General features: G+C 39.5%; 1 protein-coding gene across 5 annotated transcripts in view; it reads left to right on the top strand.

Annotated features, from left to right (window-relative positions):
• CFAP95 (cilia and flagella associated protein 95) overlaps positions 1 to 26,806 on the top strand; it is a 171,991-nt gene that overhangs the window by 30,238 nt on the left and 114,947 nt on the right. For 3 of the 5 annotated variants that reach the window (XM_059412322.1, XM_059412321.1, XM_059412323.1), the window contains exon 1: positions 11,854 to 12,070. The exons of the other annotated variants lie outside the window; for them this stretch is intronic. In XM_059412322.1, coding sequence (XP_059268305.1) covers positions 11,904 to 12,070 — 167 coding nt within the window. In that variant the 5' untranslated portion in view covers positions 11,854 to 11,903. Of the gene's footprint in view, positions 1 to 11,853; positions 12,071 to 26,806 lie in introns of those variants that run through there. 5 annotated transcript variants of the gene reach the window in all.

Raw genomic sequence — 26,806 nt, 5'->3', positions numbered from 1 at the left:
GAAATCTTGGTGGAGGGCATGGATTTTAGGATTCTACCGCATTGCTTGTAGGCCTCTTTTAGCTTACTGCCACGTGAATCCTAAAGGCTCAGTAGCCTTTACAACTATTTTGGAGTCTTTTATTTTTACCAAAATTTAAACTTTTGTTGTCCATATTTTTATGGTTTCCAGATTTCCCTAATGAGAAAAGGAAACTGCTAATGCACCCATGGTCATGTTAAAAGTTGCTCTGGCCATTTTTGATAGTGATTTATTCCTTCATCAGCTTGTTTTATGGCTCCAGGATTTGTTTTTTTGGAGTTTTGATTCAGATTATCTAACGTGTTGCATCTAATAATTCAAGCATTTGAGTTGGGGTAGGGTAGTAGGGGACTTAAATCTATCCTTTGTTGTTTTACCTTATCCTAGCTTATTTCCTTCTGTGTTTACCAGTAGCATCTTGTGAGCTCAGGCGTGTTGAACTTAATCTGGGGAGTCCTGAGAGTGTAAATTGGGGATACTTGCTTTGGAGAAGACTTGTATTTTTTTTTTAATTTTTTAAGATTTCATTTATTTATTTGAGGGAGAGAAAGAGCACATGAGAGAGAGAGAGAGAGAGAGAACCAGTAGGGGGAGGGGCAGAGAAAGAGGGAGAAGCAGGCTCCCTACAGAAACGTACTTGATCCCTGGATCCCTGGGATTATGTCCTGAGCCAAAGGCAGATCCCCAACCGCCCAACCCAGAGGATTTGTATTTTCATAGGCCCTTTCATTTGTTGCTTCAAAGGTTCCAGGCTTAGTCCAGGAGGCTCGATAATGAGCTTTCAACCTTGCCAGAGGTCCAAAGCTTGGTCACGAGACGGTAGTTCTGATCCTAGTATTAGCCTCAGGGCATACATATATTTTGAATTTTTAATTTCTCCCTGATCTTGTTTCAGTTCATCTGTTTTCTCTTTTTTCCTCCCTTCTTCCCTCTCCTCCTTCCTGTCTCTTATCCTATCTTGCTTCCTTTCTCCCATGCTTAGGTTGTGCTAACAAAGGCAAAGAGTCTAATGCATGGGACACAGTGGTAGCCCTACTGTACTTGGCATTGGTCAGAGTCAAATGTTGTGCTCTTTTCTGAGAACTACTTTTTAAGGGGCTCATGATCAAAGTGATGCACATCCAGAGGTTCAGCCAAAATAATATGAAAAAATGTAGGTTTGTTTACTTTGTTTACCTGGGAAAAGAGAAGGCATGTAATCTTTCTTCATATATCTCTCATATATCTGAGAGAAATAAAGCTTATCTTTTATCTTCCAGAAGCAGAACCAACTAGTGCATCTAGCAAGAAGGTTCATGTTAGCTCAACATAAGAGGAAACTTATGATTATGCTTGTCCAGAATTGGAATGGAACGCCTTCGTGAGTTGTGAGCTCTCTCATCTGGGCCTCTGTGGAGGTAGATAGGATAAGTCTCCTTAGCAGTCTTCGAGAGGGTGAGAGTACACTTCTCCTTTGTCTAAGAGGCCATAAAAAATAACCTTCACTCTCCCAGTGACCTCAGATTCTAGGCTTGTTTATTCTGTGACTCTTATAAATTTAGACAGAAAGTAAGAAATTATAGCCATCTGGAAAATAAAAAAACATTTATGCCACATTCTGAGTGTAATGGAAGGAAATTTTATGTCACAGTATTGAAGAAACTTTTCCAATTGGTGAATCAGAGTAATCATTAATATTTTTAACTTCCAAAATAGTCCTCCTTGTAATGTGCCAAGAAAAAAAGGCAATTAATTTTTGCACAAAATATTCTCCTCATGCATATCCACACTGGGAGAAAATATGATGCATTTTTTAATAATAATAAGGTTCAGTCAGAAATGGAAATTTAGTTCATCTTAAACTAAATAGAATAGACACTGGTAAATGAGAAGAGATGACACGGCATGAGCTATATAATTATATTAAAATACATTTCAGGTAGTTTCCTTTAATATTAAAACTATAATTCTTTATAGAAATGGATACAGGGTTTTTGAATATTTTTTGTAAATGATATTGAGATCTTGGTATTTTGTTCTTAGAATTTTATATGAACATAAAATCACACATGTTCTAAAAAACATCACTTTAGGGAAAACAACATATTTAACCTTACACTGTAGAATAAAAGCTTATGTCGAAAAGTTTTAGAAATTCAGGGGGCACCTGGGTGGCTCAGTGGGTTAAAGCCTCTGCCTTCGGCTCAGGTCATGATCCCATGATCCCAAGATACTGGGATCGAGCCCCGCATCGGGCTCTCTGCTCAGCAGGGAGCCTGCTTCCTTCTCTCTCTCTGCCTGCTTCTCTGCCTACTTGTGATCTCTATCTGTCAAATATATAAATTTAAAAAAAATCTAAAAAAAAAATTCAGATACCCTTCACGTTCTCTGGATTCTAGAGTGACAAGAGAAAACTGAGGAAGAAAGACTCAGGTCCTCTAGTCCCTGTTAGGGATAGTAAACACACCACAGGAGAATGGGGTTATGCTGAGAAAGGAAGATCAATCCCGACACAGAGAGGATGAGAGCAAAAGAAAGGCAAAATGTGAGCAAGGTGTTCTTCAGGGCAAAAATGAAATTCGATCCCAAGTGACAGGCAAAGGGATGAGAGACCCAAACTATTTTACTGTATTTTATGAAAGCTTTAGGAGTATGGAATTGTATAATTTCAGAAGAAATTAACCAGGGGGGAATTTTGGAAACATACTGATAACCCAGTGTTACAAACAACTTAATGCCTTAGGTTGAGAAGTCATGACATATCCAAAGGAGACAAAAGTTACAGAAGTACAGGCTAGTTGAGGACATAATCCTGTAGTCCTACTAGAGTTCAGGCTCCTGCAAACAGAAGAATATATATACATATACAGTGTCTGTCGTAGAATTAGAGTGAGAACCTTCTTTGGAGTCTGAAGGTAAGAATATAAAACTGGCTTTGCCTCTACGTGTGCAATTCAGTTTACTCATCTTGATAATGGAAATGCCAATCTGCACCCCACATTATTTTTGTAAGGGCCAAATAAAAGAGTGTATGTAAAAGTATTTTATTTTATTTATTTTTTAAAAGATTTTATTTATTTGTCTGAGAGAGAAAGTTCACAAGCAGGGGGGGGAGGCAGGGAGAGAGGGAGAAGCCCTGAGCAGGGAGCATGATGCAGGGCTTGATCTCAACCCTGGGATCCTGACCTGAGCTGAAGGCAGACGCTTACCCGACTGAGCCACCCAGATGCCCCTGTAAAATATTTTATAAAGTGATCATTGGAGGGGCACCTGGGTGGCTCAGTGGGTTAAGCCTCTGCCTTCAGCTCAGGTCATGATCCCAGGGTCCTAGGATCGAGCCCCGCATCAGGGTCTCTGCTCAGTAGGGAGCCTGCTTCTCCCCTCTTTCTGTGCCTGCCTCTTGGCCTGCTCGTGATCTCTCTTCCTGTCAAAAAAAAAAAAAAAAAAAAAAGTGACCTATGGATAGGATGTCTTATTATTACCATCTACAGTAGGTATCTATGGATACAGATAACAGTAGGTATCTGTTTTTCCCTTTTATCCAATCTTGTACTTTCAGTCTAGATTAGTCAGAAAGGGCAAACCTCTCCCTGGGGGGGAGACCATCACACAGATCAGGCTGGGGAGCTTACCACATCAACCTCGGACCTTGCTCTAGTGATTTTTTCAGAACAGTCATGAATCAGATCAGGCCAAATGGTGTCTAGGACTTCTGATGGAACTTGAGAAAAGAGGGACGCTTTATGTTATGAGAGGGTAGGGAGCCATGTAAATTGCTAGCCATTTGGGGAGAGCTTGCCTGAGAGTAAGCTAACCCAAGAAAGAAAGCAAAACCAAGAAATAGTAAAATAGCATCCCAAGACATCATCAGTCCCTGGTGTTCAGATATGCTTGATGCCAGAATTGCCCTTACATGAGTCCATAAACTCCTCTTTCTGTCCTACCTTGGATTTAGCTTTCTGTCATTGGTCATCAAAACTGTACTCTCTTGAGTCACTATGATTAGGGAAACTTTCATTATAAATTATTAGTGTTACTTGGAAAATCTCCACACCTAATGTGTACTGAGAAATTACAGTTGCCCCTTCAACAATGGAGGGGTTTGGGTTAGACTTCCTTGATTGGCTCTGTCATGGGTCCTGTGAAGTCATGCACAACGTCTGGACAGTTTTCTCCAGCAGGAATGTATTGTTTCAGACTTCATGACGACTTTTTCTTATAACAACAATGGCATCTTCAATGGTGTAATCTTTCCAGACTTTCTTGATGTTTTCTGTATTGTGGTTCTCTTTCATAGCATTGACAGTCATTCTCATAGAGTACTGTGTGTACTGAGCCTTAAAGGTCCTTAGGACACCCTGATCTATGGTGATTAGAGATGTTGCATTTGGGGACAAGTAGACCACTTTGGTGTCATCAGTGTTAAACTCGTGGAAATCTGGGTGGCCAGGGGCATCATCCAATATCAAAAGAACATATTTGCTGACTTCAGGGACAAAGCATCACAATGGAACCAGCCCAGAAAAAAGGTTTCTTCTTGTCCAGGCCTTCTTGTTTGACATCCAAAAGGCTGGAGGCTGGTGTTTATCTTTTCTCTTCAAGGCTCAGGGGTTAGCAGCCTTACAGATAAGGGCAGTCCTGATTATAAACCAGACTGCATTTGTGCAAAAGAGTAGAGTTAGCCTATCCTTTCTGCCTTAAATCTCAGTGCTAGCTTTTCTTCCTTACTAATAGTATATATATATATATATAGAGAGAGAGAGAGAGAGAGAGAGAGCGAGCAAGCAGGAAAGGAGGGGGAGGGAAGGGGCAAAGGAAGAGACAGAAGAGGCTCCTCTCCGATCAGGGAGCCTGCCAGTGGGGGTGGGGAGGTGGGGGAGGTGGGGGGTGGGGTGGGTGTGGGTGGGGAGGAGACACACTTGATCCCAGGACCCCTGGATCATGACCTGAGTTGAAGGCAGATGCTTGTGACTGAGCCACCCAGGTGCCCCCCTTACTAATACATTCTTATGGCAATTTTCCCCCCAGAATAGGGTACTTTTTTCTGTATTAACAATCTGTTCAGGCAGATATCCTTTCTCCTCAATGCTTTTCTTAATGGCATCTGGAAATTTGTCTGTTGCCTCTTGGTTGAAAGAAGCTGCCTCTCCTGGTATCTTGACATTTTTTTTTTTTAAAGCCAAACTTTTTTTTTTTTTTTAAATATTTTATTTTTTAAGTAATCTTTACATCCAATGTGAGGCTTGAACTTAAAACGCTGAAACCAAAAGTCACATGTTCCACCAGCTGAGCCAGCCAGGCACCTCTACAGCCAAACCTTTTGAAAATTATCAAACCATCCTTTGCTGGCATTAAGTTCTCCAGCTTTAGAGGCTTTACCTTCCTTCCTTTTGCCCTAGATGTCATATCATGACTTTGCTTTTTCATGAATTATATTAGAGTTGATAGGGATGGCTTTCTTAAAGCAATCCTGCACCCACATACAAGCTGCATTTTCAATATGATATAAAAAGGCATTTCACAGAAAATGTAGGGTTTTCATGCCTGCTGGCAAAGCTGCAGGAGCAGTATCACAAACCCCCCCCCACACTTTTTAAAAGATTTTACTTATTTAAGAGCGAGAGGGAGAGAGAGAGAGAGAGCACAAGTCGGGGAGGGTCAGAGAGAGAAGAAGAAGCAGGTTCCTCTCTCTGAGCAGGGAGCCTGATGTGGGGACTTGATCCTAGGACCCTGGGATCATGACCTGAGCTGAAAGCAGGGGCTCAACCAACTGAGCCCTCCAGGCGCCCCATTACCATCAACCCCCCCCCGCCCCCGCTTTTAAACAAGTACCCTTATGCTGGACTCCTTTATCTTGAAATGGCAGGCAACCACAGCTGCAGACCACAATCTATGGTACATATCAAGCAAATCATTCTTTTCTTGTAATGTGATGACTTTCCGGGATTCTTGGGAGCACTTCCAGCACCCCTAGTGGCACCTCCTGTGGGTCCCATGGTGTTATTCAAGGTTTATAATGTTGCACTAAACATGATGAAAAATATGTGAGAACCATGAGGGATCGCTTTTTACTGTGACGCACGACTTACTGGTGAGCCAAACTGCTCAAGTGGAGATGATTCGCGTCATAGGGCGTTTGTAGAGGATGCTGGAGACAGTTGAGCTCACTGCAGTAGCAACAGGAGGGGGCTACCAAATTATGACCACAGTATAGTACTCCAGCTAATTTTCTGAAGTTATGACTTAATACAATATCTTTACATTTGTTTATACTTCCCTTGACTGCAAATGGTGTGGCATGTATCATCTGTACATATGTGCGTAAGCTTTGATAAATTTTAACTTTTCTTTAACAGATTCATGTATATTTTATAGTATTAACGATAAACTAGTATCTATATATAAACATACCTACTGGTTTCTTAATTTTTTGATATTGCTTAGTTACACAGTATGCAAATTTTTCAAATTGTCACAAATCTCCAAAAACTTTTCCAATATATTAATTGAAAAAAAAATTCCTCACATAAGTGGACATGTACAGTTCAAACCTGAGTTGTTTAAGGGTTAATTGTACAAATTGGTCATAGAATTGGTGCTGAAAATGTGAATGATTGTTTGGTCTGGACAATCTTTATTCTAAGTCGGCTTCCTTTATTACTATTTTTTAATGTCATCATACTTGCTTTTAGTCCCGCCCTGACCCTTTAGAAAATGATCCTTCTCCTGAAATAGCCTGAAAGCCTCTGTAGTCTAAAGCAACTTAAACATGATGCTGTAAGAAGAGATTTAATGAGGGGTGTCTGGGTGGGTCAGTGGGTTAAGGCCTCAGCTTTTGGCTCAGGTCATAATCCTAGGGTCGTGGGATTGAGCCTCGCATTGGGCTTTCTGCTCAGTGGGGAGCCTGCCTCCTGCTCACTCTCTGTCTGCCCCTCTGTCTACTTGTGATCTCTGTCTGACAAATAAATAAATGAAGTCTTTAAAAAAAGAGAGAGAGAGAGAGATTTAATGAACAGAGGAGACAACATCACAAGTCTGACGTATGCTCGATGAACACAAGAAACTCAAAATCGTACAACACTCAGACAGTCCTTCAACATTCTGGAAATTCCCCAGCTTCTTCCGTGAGCTCCTGACCTCTGCCCCAGTATGGCAACTTGATATTCTCAGCTGTGTGTTTGGTGTACTCAACAACCAGAAACCTCCTACATGTACTTGATCTTCTGGTGGAAGCCTTTCAGCGGGTTTCTCACCATCTTGCTCACCATGCAGCTGGGGGTGGGTCTTGTGGGGCCATAGGAAAATGTCCACCACCACCAGAAGCAAAAGGAGCCCAAATCCAGTTTCTTTTCTCTGATCTTCTTCCCTGGGAGAGGATGTTCCTTTATGCGATTAAAGAGCAAAAACAAAACAAAACAAAACAACAACAAAAAAACCCAAAAAACAAAGAAACCCACAATACCGAACTTAATTTCAAGTACCACTACTTTCCCAAGTAGCTAACTGGTAGCTATATGATCGCATTCTTGTTGCTAATAAACAATAAAGGCGCCAAGAAACCAAAGCAGCACATGGGAGAAAAGGAAGAAACCAAGAGTTTAGGTAATTTGTGAATATGGGTATTCAGTTTTTGAATAATTAAAGATATCCAGTCTGTAGAATGTTAGAGAAATCCCTAAGCTACATTTATGTTTGAGCATGTCATTACTAATCCAGAACATTAAAATTTTATCATCATAGTTATGGACAGTTCTGCCAAAGAATCTCACTTATTGACTATCAAAATAAGGGAAATGCTGAATTATAGAATACCATACTTTGAATATTTAATAAATTAATCCTTTGTGCTGATAGTAGGAGTTCTAGAAATCATTCCTGTTGTGTGACAACAGTCAGTCAATATACTAATTAATAATAATTGAGAGAAGTCAATGCCTTATAGGTTTACAACACAAATTAGAAGTACAGAGAGATCATACTTCAGGTTAAATTCATTCTAAAAAAGACCATTGGCTGTTATGAATACTTAAAGGAAAGGAAAGAAGGTTGGAGCTTTTGTCAGAGTTGACTCTTTTCAGAGTTCCTGGGTCATTGAACAGGAGCTTATTCATATAAATTTTGGCAGTGGTATCTGGATCTTACTATTTTTATTTCATATTTTTCACATAACTGAATTGTACCAGATTCTCTTGGGTGCTCAGCAACAGATGTTGACTCTGAAATTCTTACCACTTCTCAAAGGAGGAAGAAGAGAAGGAGGGAATAGGGAGAGAGGGAAGGAGAGAGAGAGAAGGGGAGGGAAGAAGAAGAGAAGGAATGGGGCATGGAAAAGGAAGGGATCAAGGCAGAAAATGTGAGAAAAAGAAAAGAAGAAAGGGGAGGAGGAAAGATGGAAGTGGAAGCTTGGAGGGATTGGGGAAGACCAGAAATCTCATTCATTTTTGACATAGGAGGTGGACTCTAATTTTTTTGTGTAAAACAGTCTCAAGTGAACCCCTAGATGTATATATAGAGGGTGACGGGAGCTCCCTATTCCTAGAGAATTTTAAAAATACTATGCAATCAATCCTTGATTGGGACCCAAATACTCAATTTTAAACTTCTAAATATTATAGAATTCAAATACAGGGTTTTTTTAAAAAATATAGATTTAAATGATTCAACATAGAGATAATACAAGTTAATTTTCTTACAGAATTAGATTTTTTCCCTCAGCTTAATTGCATGACATTTGGTAGAAGAAAGTTTAATGTTTGGGGGTGATCATTGCTGATAGTGACTTTGGAAGGCCCTGGCAGGTGCTTTCCTGGAATCAAGTAGATGATTGTTAAGACAGGAAGAGAAAGAAGATGCTGAAGAGGTTTGCCCCTGTGGCCATTTACATCTGGCTGGTTTATATCTGTTTTAGGTTTGCTATTCTGGTCAAGTCATCTTGGCAATTTCTTAAATAATCTGATAAAACTGATGAATATATTAGAGTAGGCTCACAAGATGGGGATTTCCACTTCCTCAGTTGGGTCTGCCTGCACTTTCCTACGGAAAAGTCCTGTTTCAGCCACCTGAACTATAATTTTCTTACCTCAAGGATACTATGGTGAAAAGAGATTAATCTAAATAGAAAACATTGCTTTAATCCCTACACTTCATTGGTTTGATGAAGTTTGAAGAAAACAGGAATAACTCAAGTGTGTTGAGGATCAGTGATTTCACATTTAAAAAGCATAAAGCTTATTAATGGTCTTGAAGAGAAAAGATTCCATATGAATGCAAAACCATCATTATCACTGGTAACATATCCAAATATCTTGACAACATTTTTCTGATTCAGACTGTTAAATTTCATATTAATATATAATAAAAAGATTTTCATTTACAAAACCCTTGTAAACAGACAAAGCTTCAAAAACAGAAAGTATACTTAGGAAACTCCACACAAACAAGCACATTTTAAGGTACTTTTCCCAAGTGATAAGGACAGAGTTAGGATGTAACAATAGCAGTAGTAGTCGAAATTTTATTGAGGGCTAAGCATCCATTAGGCACACCTGCTTTCAAGATATTATCTTATGTAATTCTCACAAAACCCTTCTGTTCTCTTCCTATTTCATCAGTAAACAATCAGCAAAGTGAAAATCCCACAGAACGTACTGGTGTATACGAAAGGAATGGAAGGGGTCTGAACTTGAGGGTATCAGAGAGTCAATCTCATATATCCCAACAAAAGGATGTTAAAATGTATTTAGTAGGCACAGAAGACAATAAAGCTGGTGACGTTGGTATAAAGGGGAAAGAGTATAATAACATATTCATAGACTAAACTAAGCTTTCAGCTTGGTTTAAGGAACTCTAAAATAATAAGCTACAGTTGTTTTGTTTTCTTAACTTACTGCTACTTCTTTGTGCTGAAATGCTTTTAAATCTCCATAGTACTGTTCGTGTACCTCAGATAGGGCTTGGCTCTGGGCAGCCTCTGTCTCTGAGTCAAACTGGCAGCAAAAACTTGACATCTCGGTCACAAATATATTATGTTGCCATCACTTTAAGCATAAGTAAAATAAAATTAAAAAAAAAACAGATGGTAGTAGTGATGGTAATATTTTTGGAGTGATGGCAATATGTTTTGCTTTGATTGGGTAGAACTGAGCTTAATGTGGATCTTATTTAGCCTTTTAAAGTTAATTTCTATTTTTCTTTCTCCTTTCTTCAGGAACAAATGGGCTAAAATAGCACTCAGTACTCTACTAGCACTTTGCTGGTGACAATGGACTATTTATCTGGTTTTAAGTAACGTGGCTTAACTGTGGCTGCCAGTAAAATAAGGGCCTGAGCATACCACTGGCGCCCACACTGGGTACCACAGGCCACAGAGAAGCACTTAGTAGTTGTGTGTAATCAAATTTGTGAAAACTGATCCAGAATAATACTTCATTATTTATAGGAGTACTATAATAAATCTTTTGCAAACTATAGAATCCGTTTGTAATGTGAAATGTCTCTTGTGTTTTTAAGTTTGAATTTTTGTGTACATGTGGTCTTCATAAAGTAAGAATTTATGGAAGCCCAAGTAAATCTAAAGTACCCAATTCATTTGTTCACTCATACTCTGAAATGATGCCATATACTAAGCATCATTCCAGGTCAGAGGGATGGCCATGATGAAGTCCACTAATGCCCTTATGGTGCTCAACTAAGTTGGGGAGAATTCTGATACCTAAATATTCTTCTCTTGGAAAGTCAAAGATAAAATATGCACCTTCCTTCTGGAAGGCAGCTATCCAATCATTTCTTGAAAGCAATGCCATAGGTAATCTTTTTGAAATCTCCTTGTCACATATTAAACAACACAATAATGTGATGAATTTGTGTTGTCATAAAATATCAAATGCGAAAATGAGAACTGGCAGGTCTCGGGGAGCTGAACGCCCTGGAGTCCTAAGCTGTACCTGGAGGTTGGGTCTGTTCAGCGTTACAGCCTGAAGGGACCTCAGATTCGTGTGTCCACCCTGCCCCCCTCCTTGGTCCCATCTTCTACTTTGTTTTTTCAGAGGAAGAAACTCAAAAAGGTTGGGAAATTAGCTGAAACCAGAATCAATGAGGGTTTTTTCATCCCCAGACTTTTTAGCTGATTTGCTGATTCTGCTCCTCCTCATGTATAAATGACACATTTTAGGGTTTGAGGCGTGTTCTCTTGCTCCCTTTGGGTTAAACTTACATGCTTATAAGTAGAAGGTGTGGTGACGACAGATGATGGACGGTAAAAAGAACTTCTGCAAGGACGGCCGGAGCCGAACTGCTCTGGGCTCAGGTCCCCTTAGTCCTTAACTGACCCGCCCCTCCCCCTTACGTCCGCCCGCCACTCTGAGGATTAGGCTGGTGATAGGGCGAAACTACAAATCCCAGGAGGCGGAGGGGCGTCCCTCTCAACCTCTCCGTAGGTGGGTCGCTATCCTCATTGCATTCTGGGAAATGTAGTTTCTTTCTTTCTTTTTTTTTTATTATTATTTTTTAAAGGTTTTATCTATTTATTTGACAGACAGAGATCACAAGTAGGCAGAGAAGCAGGCAGAGAGAGAGGGGAAAGCAGGCTCTCGGCTGAGTAGGGAGCCAGATGCGGGGCTCGATCCCAGGACCCTGGGATCATGACCCTAGCTGAAGGCAGAGGATTTAACCGACTGAGCCACCCAGGCGCCCAGGCGCCCCTGTAGTTTCTTTCTAATCAGTGCCGACCGGGTCTTGGAAGCCAGATCTATTAGGTTTGAGGGATCCGCCCCTCCACCGGCCCCGCCCTCTCCATTGACCCCGCCCCAGGTTGCTCAGGAGACGAGAGACGCCGAATCCTGAATCCTGGTCGGTGTTGGCGTGGGGAGAGGAATAGGTGCAGAAAGAAATCCTCTGAGGTCTGAATGTGGCCAGCCTCAATGGAGAGTTCTGGCAGCTCCTGCCAGGACTGGTGCAGCAGTAGGCAATACTGGTTTGAGCTCGGACCCACGGACTTGCTGGAGCGCAAGGGCTCCCTCACCCTCCGCTCCCATCACAAGAAGTACTCGAAACCCGTGTTGGTGTATTCTTGGTGAGCGAGCTCTCTGCAGTTCCTGACTGCTGGGGGAAGGGACGGGGGGGGGGGAGGAGACAAAGGAGGGCAAGGGTGGAGAGGATAGAATAAACAGAGAAGAAGAGAATGGATGAAGAGGGAGAGGAGAGCAGAGAAAGGGAAAAGGAAGAGGTGAGACAGACGAAAGATGGGAACTGGGAGAGGGGACAAGGGAGAAAAAAGAAGGAGAAGAAAGATCTTCATAGGAGAGATGAAGAGGGTGGGAGCGAGCGTTTGGGGCCACAGGAAGAGACAGGAAAGCCTCCAAGAGCAGCTCCCCAGACACACTGAGACCTGCTGCAGAGCTCCCAGTCCACCAGAGGTCATACATCACTCTCACAGTCTATGCAGGTGAGGCCTAGAAATCACATTTCTGAAATAACATTACTTACTCTTAAAAGGAAGGGTCCGTTAGGGGACAGCAGGAGGATGATGAGTTAGTCGAAACCCTCCTGATCCCCTTCATTCACGTAATATGTGTGAACCCTGCGGCTTCTGTCTTGCAAACTTTCTACAGCCTACCCGCTTTTCCAACGAGCCCCCCCTTTTAATTCTTATCCCTAAAACTGGCTCTCTGCCTGTTTTGAACTCAGCGTGAGAGGCTAGATAGATTTGGAATCCAGAGCTCTATTATGAAGTAGAAAATCCCCCTTTTAGCCTCATACAGGGGTTCCCTCATAGACCTCAAGCAAAACACTTAGCTCTTCCATGATTTTGTTACTCTATAAAGATGTAGGTCATAATATAAATCACTATTAGAAATTATTGTTAAAGACCTTTTTCAAGTGGACAGTGTTTCTGCTCTCTTTTGTCCTACCATGACTTGTGGGCATCAATAGCAAAACCACAGAAGAATATCCATGAGAAGATGATGAATTTGGTGGGGGTGAAGTGTGGTCTAACATGGAAAGTCATTATGGTCACTGCAAAAATGTAGAGTGTTCTTACGCTATTAATTTTAGAAAGAACATTTGGGAACAGGAAGAAGTAAATTCAACATTCATGTGTCATGCACTTTGCTATGTGTTGGAGACACAGAGTCAGGTAAAGTGGATTCAGTGAGTTAATTTGTCTAAAGCATTTATTACCATGCCTGTATATAGTAAGCAGTCAAAAATATATGGTAGCTAATAATAATTTTTTAGGATAATATAATGGTTGAACACTTGGACTGTAGGTTGGAGTATCAACTCGGTAGCATGTGATAAGGCAAGTCACATGACTGCTCTAGGCCTCTGTTTCTGCAACTATAAAATGGAGATGTTAAGTCTATTGTAAGATTAAACATGGTATTGTATGTGAAGCACCTTTTAACATGTAGTCTGGCACTTAGCACAGTAAAGGTATTAGGACATGGTCATGGACCTCAAGGAATTTCATAGATCTGTAAAGGAGAATGCCATTAAATTCAGAATAATTCGATCTGTGCAAAATAGAGAGGAGTATAAGAGGTAAAGGTAACAGGAAGAGGTTTGTGTGTATGTATGGTTTCCTGAGCAGGGTTTAGAAGGAAGAATAGGAGCTCCACAGATAAACAAAAGAGAACATTGCACTCACAGGCAAGTGCAGTGGAATAGTAAGAAGCAACCTCATAGGGAAATAGAAATAGCTCTCTTTAGTCCACAAGTACAGTTGATCGTCATTATTTGCAGATTCTGTATTTGTGAATTTGCCTACCTGGTAAAATATTTATAATCCCAAATCAATACTCAAGGTACTTTCATGCTCATTTATGAACATGTGTGGAGAGGCAAAGTTTTTTAGTCACTCCCCACCCCCACCCCCCCTCAACACTTTTGTTTCAGCTCTCATACTATAAACAAGTAGGGGTTTTTTTTCATGGTCTATTTAGCCTTTTTCTGCTTTTCGTTGGTGATTTCATTATTGATAGAGCGCCCATACTGCTGGAGTGCTGTCTAGTGTCGTGTGCAAGGAGGCTGTGATGTGCTTGTGGAGAAAATACGTATCACACAAGCATTCAGTCACGAGTGACAGTACTGTTGGCTGTGAGTTCAGTGTGAAAGAATCAGCAGAAGATATTAAATAAGGGATTTTTAAACAGAGACATACGTAAAAGCAGGTTTTATATTGATTGGTTGATGAAAATGTGAGCAGGGGCTCATAGGAACCTACTTCTTTCTTTCCCCTAGGAGCAGTGGTTCAGTATCTGCTAATTATTTGTGACAACTTTATAGAATATAACAACTTAAATAATGAGAACTGATCATAAAATGTGAGAAATACTTGATTGCTTTGAGCTGGCTGTGCAGTTAGCATCCTTGCTTCCTTTCCATATCCAAGCAGTCTCCAAAATTTGTCTTTAAAAAAAAAAAAAGACAAAGTTCAAATTATATAAACTTCCAAATGAATGATCTGATCAGCTGTTTTGTTTTTAATGCATTCTGGTTGTAATTATTTGTTTTCTAATGACTTATTATATATTAAAACTCTTATTAAATTTTAATCTTTTATGAGTGATTTTTATTTAATCAATGAATATTTACTATCTATGATATACCTTCCAAGTGACCTCTCAACTGAGTATTTGATCAATGAAATGACTTTACCTCTAGGTTTACAAAGTAGAATCTGTAACTGGGAAAAATTCTGATTTACCTCTGCTTATATAGTTTAAACATTTGCATGATTTGTGTGTTTCTCTTTAGGTTGCATGAAATACAACAGTCTGACTTCATTCCACATATTAAAAACAGTTGTATGTAATAGACCTGCTAAAGTGATATGCACAGAATGGTCATGTTAAAAGTGTCTCTGGGGCAGTACTGGAATAAGACATCTGGACACCATCTCTTTTTTACAGCTGCAATGATGGATAGCGCCAGTATCACCTGTATCACACTGACGCTTCTGAATGAGAGAGGCCTTTTCTAGTTCTTTTTCTCTAGTCATTCCTGTAGCATTTGTAAAGCTATACTATTAGGTGATTCCATAAGAAATTCCAAGTTGGGGGGAAATCTTCTCTTGGAGTATTTTCCCATTCATTGGAATAATGGAATACTAAGAATAAGAACAACTAGATTTGTCCTTAATAAATTCCCCTATGTGAGGCTACTTCTTATATTTTTATATATGTATTTTAACTCATCTCTTCATTGCCTAAATCGACATCAGGTAATGAGTGATGATAATTTAAAGCCCCCAAAATCATTCGAGTCTCCATGGAGACAGTTCGTGCTCTGGTCTCCATGGTGACACCTAGAGTTTTAAGAGCTCAGGTTAATTTTAAGTATATTTCAATTACTTTTCTCCTCTGTCTAAGCCCTAATTAAAGAGCCTGTGCATTTTACTCTTCCCTTCCTTACCACCCCCCCCCATAATAAGAAAACAAAAAGAGAAAGGGAAAAAAGGAAGAAAAATAGAATGCAGTGTTAACTGTGGGGTAGGAAAGTTCGTAGTTTTACAGATTTCTACATAAAATCATTTGGCTTGGGGAAAGAAATTAAAGAACTTTCTATGATGCTTTTCGGACTTACAATTTATTATGCTGTCTGAAGAGGGAGTTCAGGTATATTTAAGGTACTCCATGATCAGAGGAGAGCCCGCTTTCAAGCCCACAAGGTATCATTAGTGTACTTACAAAGAAAATAGAGATGCATTTTCTAATATGCTGCATCATTCTTCCTGTATTTAATCAGTGACTTTCTCAGGGACTAACCTGGCAGTATTTGGAGTCCTTCACATGGCTCAGGGCCAAGCTAGGGTGACCCAGACCTTCTCTAGCCTGCATCCTTCTCCTCATATCTCTAATACACACTCACAAAACAGGATGAAAAGGCAAATCAAAAAGCCCTGTAGTAACTATATGGTGCAGCCTGCCTCTTTTTTGAAATCCTTAAATGCTTCCCCTTCCACCAAGCCTCCACCTCCTACCTTTAACAGCTCAGGCCCTCAACTGAATGCTTATTAACTCCTATTTTATGTACATTTTAAATAAGTTTGCTTATGTGGTTTCCATGCATGCAGCATAGACTTTGGAAAGAAGAGAGAAGAGCCTTTAAAGAGGCTTTTTTTGGTCAAAATGAAAAGTGAGAAGAGCAAGCCTCAGGGCAAGGGGTAAGAACACAGTGGGTACTCAATTAACATTCATCAAGGAAATGAACAAATGAGCTGATAGAATGAACACACACACAAGCCCAAAAGGCACTGGGTTGGGACCCTCTATTTTATGCTTTAGAAAGGCCCAGAGGTACAAGTCTATAGGATGGCAAAATTCATAATAAAACCAGAATAGATTCTCATAGCCGTGATCCTGATCAAATAGGACAACACTGAAGCGTGTTTGCTTACCTCTGTATAAGTGAGCTTAGAGAAGTATGATGTACTCTTCTTCTGATTGGAATGGTGAAGAATTTAAAATTGGGAGCTAAACTTATGCTCTTCCTACTTGCAGTGCATAACTTATCAGGGACTGACAGGTACTAAGAAGATTTATATTTTAAAGAGATATTTTTGTTTCTTAACTCATGCTTAAAAAAAAATTCTAAATTACAATATCATGTGACCATTTGAGATGATGTAATAGTAGACCAATGACATGCAAATATATTCACCATCGAGTGGGTAGCAGAATTAGAAATTTGCACACAATTCAGATGCACATATAAGATATATTTTCTAAAATGGATCTTCATGACTTTTCAATTGTTAGTTACTAGGAAAAAATTCAAACTTGCCAACTAAAGGGTATCTGTCTCTTCAAGTTTAAACAGCTTGTTATAATTTAAAATAGTCTCTTTCAGAATGGTGCCCACTATTTCTGAGTCCCTCATCCTCCACACTGTCCTTTCCGCAGTCGCATCTGTGTGTGTGAGGGACTGACGTATGTTATTTTGGTGATGGGGAGTGAGGCCCCCAGATTATGTGTGGGTCCTTGTTCTTGCTCATGTCACCCTTTGTCCAACTTTTGGTGCTGCTTCTGGTGAATTCGTGACTAATCCACTTTGTTGAGGACCCTATGTCTCTGCTCATGGACTTAGTTCCACTTTGGCTCTTGCTGGCACTACAGATCCCCATGTCACGTCCCTGACTGAGGCTGGTTACCCACAGCCCCTGTGATAGGGACACCTCATCCCTCAACACAGCAGCCCTGCCTCTGCCCTCTGGCAGCTTCCATCAAATACCCTGTGGAGAGGGTGTGTGCATGCTGGGGTTTTCCTAGGAGAGTTCACTCCCATTGGCCTGGATACTCAAAGCCTTTTCTTTCACTTTCTAAAATGATCTGGAGAGAAAGATAAATTGTAAGGTCACCCTATCTGAGCTATGTTTGGGAGCTTCTGAGTCTTGTTAATAGCAGCTTAAGAAATTCCATCCTTTTCTTTCTCCACAGTGACTTTCAAGAAAAATATCTTACTTAGAACTCAAAAATTCCATTTTGTTAGAAGTTAATCAGCCACGTTTATTTTCCTTCATATTCCTGTCAAAACAACCCTAAGTCTTCCCAAGAAAAATGTGGATGCCTCTGATTTATTCAAGCAAAGGTTATCTTACAGAGTTAAGCAAAGAAAAGTAAAAAAAAAAAATGAATATTTCAAAGTACAGTCTCACTGTAGGTAAAAAAAACAAAAACAAAAACCAGATGTGATGAATTCCTTTGTTAAGCAAATTCCTTTGTTAAAGGTGTATGTTGAGGGATACCTGGGTGGCTCAGTCAGTTGGGTGTCTGCCTTCGGCTCAGGTCATGATCCCAGGGTCTTGGGATCAAATCCCACATCAGGCTCCCTGCTCAGTGGGGAGCCTACTTCTCTCTCTCCCTCTGCTGCTTCCCCTGCTTGTATGCCCACTCTCTCTCTCTCTCTCTGACAAATAAATAAATAAAATCTTAAAAAAAAAAAGTGTATGTCGAAATGGATTGGAAATAGATTGAAAGGACTTTCACCATAACACAAAATACTTACTGGATGTAGTAGATTTGTGGATTTTATCTTACTGGATGGTAGTTAGATTTGTGGATTATTTGCCTTTCTTTTCCTCTTTGCCACCTCTACATTTTCCATAATGAACATGTATTATCTTCATAATAACAATAAAGTAAAATTACTTTTAAAAATTTGATATCATTTCCTACAGCTTTTCCCCTGAAGCAAACATTCTCTAAATGATCAGAATGTAGACACAGCGCTTCATCTCTTTTAGAGTCTGAGTCACTCTTCATGGTTTATTATGAGTCTTTTTAAAATATCTTTTTAATTGCTAGTTTTATGTTGGGTAAAAAGGATGATGTTGTTCACATTCATTCGGATTAACCACCCTTTCATTCTTGTCTCAGTTCTATAATGGTAGATCCTACGCCGCAGTTATTTTTAATCTAGTTCTACATTCTCGTTCCTCAACATACGCACATACCCACAAATGACTTTGAATGTAGTAGTTTTGGGGGGGAAGCACCTTATTTTCTATTTTTAAAATGAAATCCAGGACACCGTACATCCTTTTGTGTGGGGCATGAGCGAGGATGTGAGAAGAATGTGGGGCCTAGTGACATTTTGTAAAGGCGATGTTCAGTCTATGGACACTGTGATAACCAGGCTCAGCACTCAAGGTTTTGTTGTTGTTATGTAAGCTCCACACCAAGCATGGAGGTCAATACAGGGCTTGAACCCACTACCCTGAGATCAAGACCTGAGCTGAGATCAAGATCCAAGCTGAGATCAAGAATCAGACACTTAACCAACTGAGCCACCCAAGTGTGGTGGGCTCAACTTTTTTAACAGCACTAAAGCTAGTATAATTAGATAAACTCCTCTGAGTTGGCCAAGGAAGCCACCTCTTGGTACGATTTTCTGTGTACTGGTCAGACTTCTTTTGATTACAAGTGACAGACACTCAGCTTACACTAGCCTAAGGAAGCAAGAGAATGAATCAGGTCACATGGAGTGGTTGATCACCAGTTAAGAAGGAAGAGAGAGGTGCAGCTCCACCTTAGGAATAACTGGAATAGAAGAGGCAAATACAAACAGGTCTCGTTTAATTTCTCCTCTCTCCTCCTCTTTTTGTGTTTGCTTCATCTTATCATTGAAAACTGCAGAAAACATGGCTGCTGCAATTCTGGAATTTTTATCTTATATTTTTATCCACACATACACATACACACACACACACACACACACAACATTGGTGTTAAGGAATTTTCAGTTCTGCATACAAAAATTTCAGGTTAGATGTGCATTCTTGGATCTATTTGGGGTCATCCAAATGGGCAGGGTTAGACAGAAATTATGTCAGTTCTCCAATAACCATAGGATGAGATGGATATACCCAGCAGAAAGGAGTGCTGAGCTCAAAATCCTATAGATATCTAATGTATCCCATTCTATCCTAGAGATAGCTACTCTATCTGCTATATCCTATAGGTAGCTACTGTAGTAGAGAATGGACTCCATGTTCCAAATACCCATTTTTATAGCAAAAATTTAGAGTATACACATTAATATATTAGGGATTTCCTACATTGGCTCTCACTTCGACTTTAAGCTTTCACCACCCCACCTAACCAGCACCTACACGATACACTTTTAAAATATTGATTTCAGGTATAATGGACAGAAAACAGAAATCTTGTGTAGATATTAGATAAATATATTTTTACAATGCCTTGAAAAAGTTAGTTCTGAGTAGATTTGAATATTGTATTATTGTTTTTGCTAGACACTAAGCTTTTACTACTTGTTTCCCTTATTTCATTTTGAAATACAAAATTATATTTTAATGTTATGAGTCATACAGTGTTATTTCTTTATTTTAACTTAACTAAGTTTTGATGCATCAACCATTAATTGGCAAAAGAATTATATGTTTCTTTGGTAAGATGTTAGATCCCCAATCAGATTGTTCTAAGTTTAATCAAAAGAAAGAATTGGCATTATTTATTTATCGCAAAGAATTTAGCTTTCTTTTCTAGAAAGTGGTAGGAAGAAGGGGTGCCTTTGTGGCTCAGTTGGTTGGGTGTTTGCCTTTGGCTTGGGTCATGATCCCAGGGTCCTGGGATGGAGCGCTACATGGTGGGGCTCCTTGCTCACCGGGGAGCCTGCTTCTCCCTCTCCCTTGTGCTTGTGCTCTTGCTCTCTCCCTATCTCTGCCAAATGAATAAATCTTTAAAAAATAAAAATAAAGTGGTAGAAAGAATATTTTGAAATTAATATGTATGAATGACTTCTCAGAATTTTCTTAAACACTTGGAAAAATACTGAAATGCTCAAGAAGGAGCCAGGAACATTAAATCAACTTTTGAAAAAAAAAATCACTTAAAAATATTTTTATTTCTAAATAGTTCTTTTTTAAAAATAGCATTTGTTTTAAAAAAATATGTTTATTAAACCACTGTTATGTTGCAGGCACTCTGCTATGTCTGGGATTTGACAATGAGGTCAAGTTTACTGTGAGACATGAGTTGGGAAGGCTGGCCAGGCAAATACTATGTGCTATGCATACTAGGATCAGGGTAAGCGAAAGAGCATCCTGGGAACATCCAAGAGGAGCACTTAAGCCTACTGGACCAGGTCAAGTTTGCTAGAGGAGGAGGTTCTAGCTCCTAGGGTTCACATGGAGAACTAAAGATGGCACATTAGTTAGTTGTCAACTGAAAGCATTACCACCCCTTCCACTGGAGTGTTTGGTAATAGGTGTGGGCAGTTTTAATCACATTATTACCAGTCTCTGGTGATGTCAAGTGTGCGATTACAAGAATTGTGACTTTTGGTTCTAGGGAGGGTCACAGCATCTTAATAGCATTTAATCATCTGTCTATATGATGCCTGAGTTACATATCCATAACTCTATGGCCAGATGGGTGGGGACAACAGCTAATATATATCTTAGGCCAACACATTCAGGTTAGCTAAATTTACATATAGTCATTCATACCAAGGGCGTAAACAGCAAATCTCCTAATAGATCATCACAGAAAAGGAATTCTTATTTATTACTGCATAATAATCCTGAGCATTCAGAGCTCAGTGGCACCTGTTCTCGCTGTAGGGGTGCATGCCGACAAGTAACCCAAATTTCACTGAAGACAATTTCCTATAGCTTAACATATTGTGGTGTCCTTTCTAGACCTTGAAAGGAATATGATATAGTAGAGAAATCTAGTCTGGATAGATTGTATATTTTTTTGTTTTGGTTTTTAGAGGCGTTATTTTGTATATTAAACAATCCTTTTTTCAAGATTGATTTATTTATAGGAGAGGGAGAGATTGAGGGGAGGGGCAGCAGGAAGGGGAGAGAGAGAATCTCAAGCTGACACCCTCCTGAGCATGGAGACAGACATGAGGCTTGATCTTGTAACCCTAAGGTCATGAGCAGAAATCAAGAGTCAGTGGCTTAACTGACTGAGCCACTCAGGCTCCCCTGTATGTTAAACAATCTTAAAATAAATATAAACAATTAGGAAAATCTGCTGGTGGTTGTTTTAAACTTATGTCAAAATGAATGTGGTGAATGTAATTTGCTCCACTATAGGTCTTCTCGGCCCCATCTTTACTCTTGTACCTCTGACACCTAAGGAGATCAAGGCATGTCAAACATCCCGCTAGATAGTAAGGTACAAATAAGAAATTTCCTTCCATAATAAAATCATCTGGGCATGGTGCTCTTTGATGGAAAAGTCTCTTTTTTCCTTGACACCTTTTTCTGTTTCTTCTTTGGGAATTGCCTATTTAGGCTTTCTGTCTCTACTGAGGACAATTTTAGTAAACAGCTTTTCATAAAAGGTTATGTGTGCCATCTAGCTTTCCAAATATATTTGCATAGAGTTATGGAAAGTAGTCTTTACTGCTTTTAGATTTTTTCTTCTATTTTGATGGCTATTCCTATTCTTAACAACCTTATTAAGATACAACTCACATACTACACATATCATCCTTTTAAGGTATATAATTCAGTGGCTTTCAGTTTATTGACCAAGTTGCACATCTATCATTGGGTACCTGTGTGGTTCAGTCAGTTAAGCATCTGCCTTCAGCTCAGGTCATGATCCCAGAGTCCTGGCATCAACCCCCACATTGGGCTCCCTGCTCAGTGGGTAGGCTGCTTTCTCCCCTGCTTGTGCTTTCTCGCTATCTCATTCTCAAATGAATAAACAAAATATATTTTTTAAAAGTTGTCCATCGAGGGGACTTTGATGGCTCAGTCGTTAAGCGTCTGCCTTCGGCTCAGGTCATGATCCCAGGACATTGGGATCAAGCCCTGCATCGGGCTCCCTGCTCAGCGGGAATCCTGTTTCTCCCTCTCCCATTCCCTCTGCTTGTATTCCCTCTCTTGCTGTCTCTGTCTCTGTCCAATAAATAAATAAAATCTTTTTAAAAAAGTTGTCCATCTATCAACACAACTGATTTTATTTTATTATTGTTTTTTAAAGATTTTGTTTATTTATTTGACACAGGGAGAGAGAGAGACAGAGAGAGGGGGGAACACAAGCAGGGGGAGTGGGAGAGGGAGAAGTAGGCTCCCCGCTGAGCAGGGAGCCCAGTGCTGGGGTGGGGGTTGGTGGCTCAGATCCCAGGACTCTGGGATCATGATCTGAGCCGGAGGCAGACACTTAATGACTAAGCCACCCAGGTGCCCCAACACAATTGATTTTAGAACATTTTATTAAACATAAGAAGAAATTCTGTTCCTTTTAGCTGTAACTCCTTTTTTTTATTGGTCTTTTTTTGTGTGTTATGTTAGTCACCATGCATCATTAGTTTTTGATGTAGTGTTCCAAGAGTCATTGTTTACATATAACACCCAGTTCTCCATGCAATACATGCCTGCCTTAATATCTACCACCAGCCTCACCCATTCCCCCCACCCCCGTCTCCTCTAAAAGCCTCAGTTTGTTTCTCGGAGTCCGCAGTGTCTCATGGTTCATCTCCTCCTCCGATATCCCCCACTTCACTTTTCCTTTCCTTCTCCTAATGTCCTCCATGTTATTCCTTATGTTTCACAAGTAAGTGATACCATATGATAATTGACTCTCTCTGCTTGACTTATCTCACTCAGCATAATCTCCTCCAGTCCATGTTGATGCAAAAGTTGGGTATCCATCCTGAATCCCTTTAAGCTCTAGAAACCACTAACCTACTGTCTGTCTCTATAGATTTGCCTATTCTAGACATTTCATATGAATGGAATAAAATAATATATGGTTCTATGTGACTGGTTTCTTTTACTTAGCATAATGTTTTCAAGTTTCATCCATGTTGTAGCAAGTATCAATGGTTCATTTCTTTTTATTGCCTAATAATATTCCACAATGTGGATATTATATTCCTCTACTCTGTTTATGTCTCCCTTGCCATTTTTCTTGATTTTTGAGATGTGCCTGTTTTGCTTACTTACTCATTTATTCAGTTTTCTAACTTATTTAATTCTGCATTTAACTACACTTTTATCTTGAATTATTATGTCATTCTGGATTCTTTTGGCTTGCTTGTTCTTTTTTCTGTGTTTTTGAATTAGATGTTTTACTTATTTTCATTGTTTCATTTTTGTTGATATAAGTCCTTAAAGCTTAGAATTTCTTTCTGGGTACTGCTATAGTTATAATCTTCCTATAAGTAGTATTTCAATTTATTGGTAGTTTTTAGAAATTCAACAGTTTAAGTTTGTATTGATCTTTGATCTTTGAAGTGTTTAAGTATGTTCAGATTGAAAAAGGATCTTTTTAAAAAATGTGTTATAAATATTTAGTGTTATTGAGTTGTCATTTATATCTTTCAAATATAATTAAAATATTTTTCTTAATTTTATAAAAGTTCTATGTGCACTTTAAGTTGAATTTAGATAGTCACCAAATATTGGCTTCATACTCCATGTGCATACTATGTTCACCTATTTATTCAAGGATAATGACCCCAATTCTATCCAGTCACAGGTCAAAATTTCAAGATCTCTATGTGTTATGCTATTATCTCTCTACTAAGTGTAGCTGTAGACTAGACGTAGCTCTATGTGATTCAGAAAACCATATAGGAAAGGGACAAATTTTCTGCTCCCAGTGAATGATGTTAAGACAAGGACAAGATAGCTGTAATAAGCACTCTTGCTCAGAAAGAAGGATGGAAGAGATGGGACTGTCATTTGTCCATAGTCATTCTTAAATCAGGTGTGGCACACAGAACCCTATTCTGGTGTTAGGAATGTTCTTTGTTAGACCCCCATTCTGCTTTCTGGAAGCAGCTTCCCTTTCCCATTGTCCTCTGTGGCCCTTGACTCTGCCCTGTGTGTGGTCTTTTCTATTATTCTTGAGCACATCTACAATGGATGTTGTTGTGACTATGTCTTCCTGTGAAACTGCTTGGCTTTCTCAGTTCATTTCCTAGTTCCAGAAGTTTGAGAGGCCAAAGAATATTTTTTCAAAAGATTTATTTATTTATTTTAGAGAGAGAGAGAGTGCTGGGGGAGAGGGCAGGAGCAGAAGGAGAGGAGAGATTCTCAAGCAGGTTCCCTGCTGAATACGGAGCTTGAAGAGGGGAGAAGGCTCTATACCACAACCCATGAGATCATGACTTGAACCACACCAAGAATCGGATGCTTAACTTCCTGAGCCACCCAAGGGCCTCTCAAAGAATATTTTAAGTACCAAGCAGTTAAAGGATTTTAAATTCAGACTTCTGGCTTATTTGGAAGAACAATTTTTAAGAATTTCGTAAGCTTATTTGTTTGAATTCAGTTAATTCTAACTGGTAATAGCCTGCTCTCAATTCTTTCGATGAAGTTCTGCTATATTTCTTTATTTTTTCTCTTATAATAAATACCTTGAATATCACTTTGAGACTGCTGTAGTTACAGAAATCAGAAACCCTGGGAATTTCTGTTTGACTTCTCCTTAGGCAGATGTTTGCTTCAATGCAGCTTAATTCACTGGGAGCATCTAACAATGGGATAAACTTTGCTGCAAGGCTCAGCTTTGATAGAACTTTGTCTCAAAAAGATCTTTCTGAGTTTTTCTCTCTTACTCTTTGAGATCTAAAAGTTGCTGGCTCTTCTAACATTTCAGACCCCAAATTTCAGGACTCTCTCGTTTCCCTTTACCTTCTTGTAAACCAGCCAATTAACTGAATTTACCTCTCTTCCTTTAAAAATACATTGGGAAAAAACAATCGTAGTTCACACAGGGAATTCATGAACTTTTTCCCAATCTCTTTCTCTGTCTCTCTAGATATGTGAGTTGACTCCTTGCCTACTGCAATCATGAAATGTTTTGCCTTTCCACACTGCAATATCAGCTTCCTGTTGTTTTTGCCTGAGTTTTAGCCAATCCCATATACTTTAGATTTTTGTTATAGTAGCACCCATCCCAATTCTGATACTGATTTCTGTGTTAGAGTAGGCCAAACTTAATCTGTGATATCAACCCCCTGAATATCAGTGGCTTAACACATAAAGGTTTATTTCCGGCTCGCACAGAGTCAACTGTAAGTTTTTGGTGGAAGAGTGGGCATTCCTCCGCACAGATACTCTGGGATTCAGGCTGATTCAGGCTCTATCCTCTAGAAAGTCATTGACTGCTCTGTCAGGGGAAGAAAGAGTTGAGAATTGTACAAGAGCTTTCACTGTCACGGAAAGGACATATATTTTTTCTGCTCATATTTATTTTGTTATCCAGAACTAGTCAAATGGCCCCACCAACTGCAAGAGAGCTGGGAGTTTTAACCTCTTGTATTCCCAGGAAATAAGGAAAAATAATATTAGTGAGCACAATATCTATTACGTATGGAAGACTTTCTTATAAAACTCACTCCTAGGTAGATTCTAGGGCTAGATTTTTGTTCTTCTAGCTCTGAAGTCATTGCCCATGAGCAGTGTTGGCAAATACCTTGAAAGCCTCGGTAGACGGGATGTTTTGAAAATCTATTTAACACTTTGGTTATAGGATTTCATCCAAAAATTGACGTGGAAATTTCCCCACTGGATTTCCAGCTCTTAAATATTTTTAATGTGTTGGGACTTAAAAATGATATATTTTATCTAGCATTTTCCATTGTTTTCAGTGAATTTATTTGCATAACCATGGAAATATAATTTGGCTGCCACTCCAAGAGTTCCCAACTCTGACCAGTCTCGTTAGTGAGATTTTTCCTCACAGCCTCCTATTTTCAACTTGTTCCAGTTGTCTTTGACAAATTCTTTGGTTCTACTTGTCTTTCAATGGATCTTCACTGCATATGGGAGCCCTTGCACACAGTGTGATCAGGAAATTATAATTTCTGACTTCGCCAAAAATTTGGTTTGCTTTTAATTTTTCCATTTCCTTTGTTACTTTTGAATGATTTCTAGGAAGATATAGGGAATATGCGCATTTGTATCACTATGTTCATAGTGGAAGAATATTTAAACTTTAGATTCTGTTTATGAAGAATGGCTTGTTCATTGGTTTCTTTTTTTTTTTTTTAAGATTTTATTTATTTATTTGACAGAGAGAGATCACAAGTAGGCACAGAGGCAGAGAGAGAGAGAGAGGAGGAAGCAGGCTCCCTGCTGAGCAGAGAGCCCGATGTGGGACTCGATCCCAGGACCCTGAGATCACGACCTGAGCCGAAGGCAGTGGCTTAACCCACTGAGCCACCCAGGTGCCCTGTTCATTGGTTTTTAATGTGAATGAAATGAATTTCTTTGAAACCAAAGAACCTTGTAATATCTAGTCAATATGCATTGCTCATGGGTTCACAGAAGTGTGCATTAAAATGGGCCTTAACAAAGACCACACCAAAA

This window comes from Mustela nigripes, chromosome 9, assembly GCF_022355385.1.
Source record: "Mustela nigripes isolate SB6536 chromosome 9, MUSNIG.SB6536, whole genome shotgun sequence".
NCBI classification, from domain to species: domain Eukaryota; kingdom Metazoa; phylum Chordata; class Mammalia; order Carnivora; family Mustelidae; genus Mustela; species Mustela nigripes.
The sequence above is the reverse complement of the archived record's forward strand: the minus strand, read 5'-3'. Positions and strand labels throughout refer to the sequence as shown.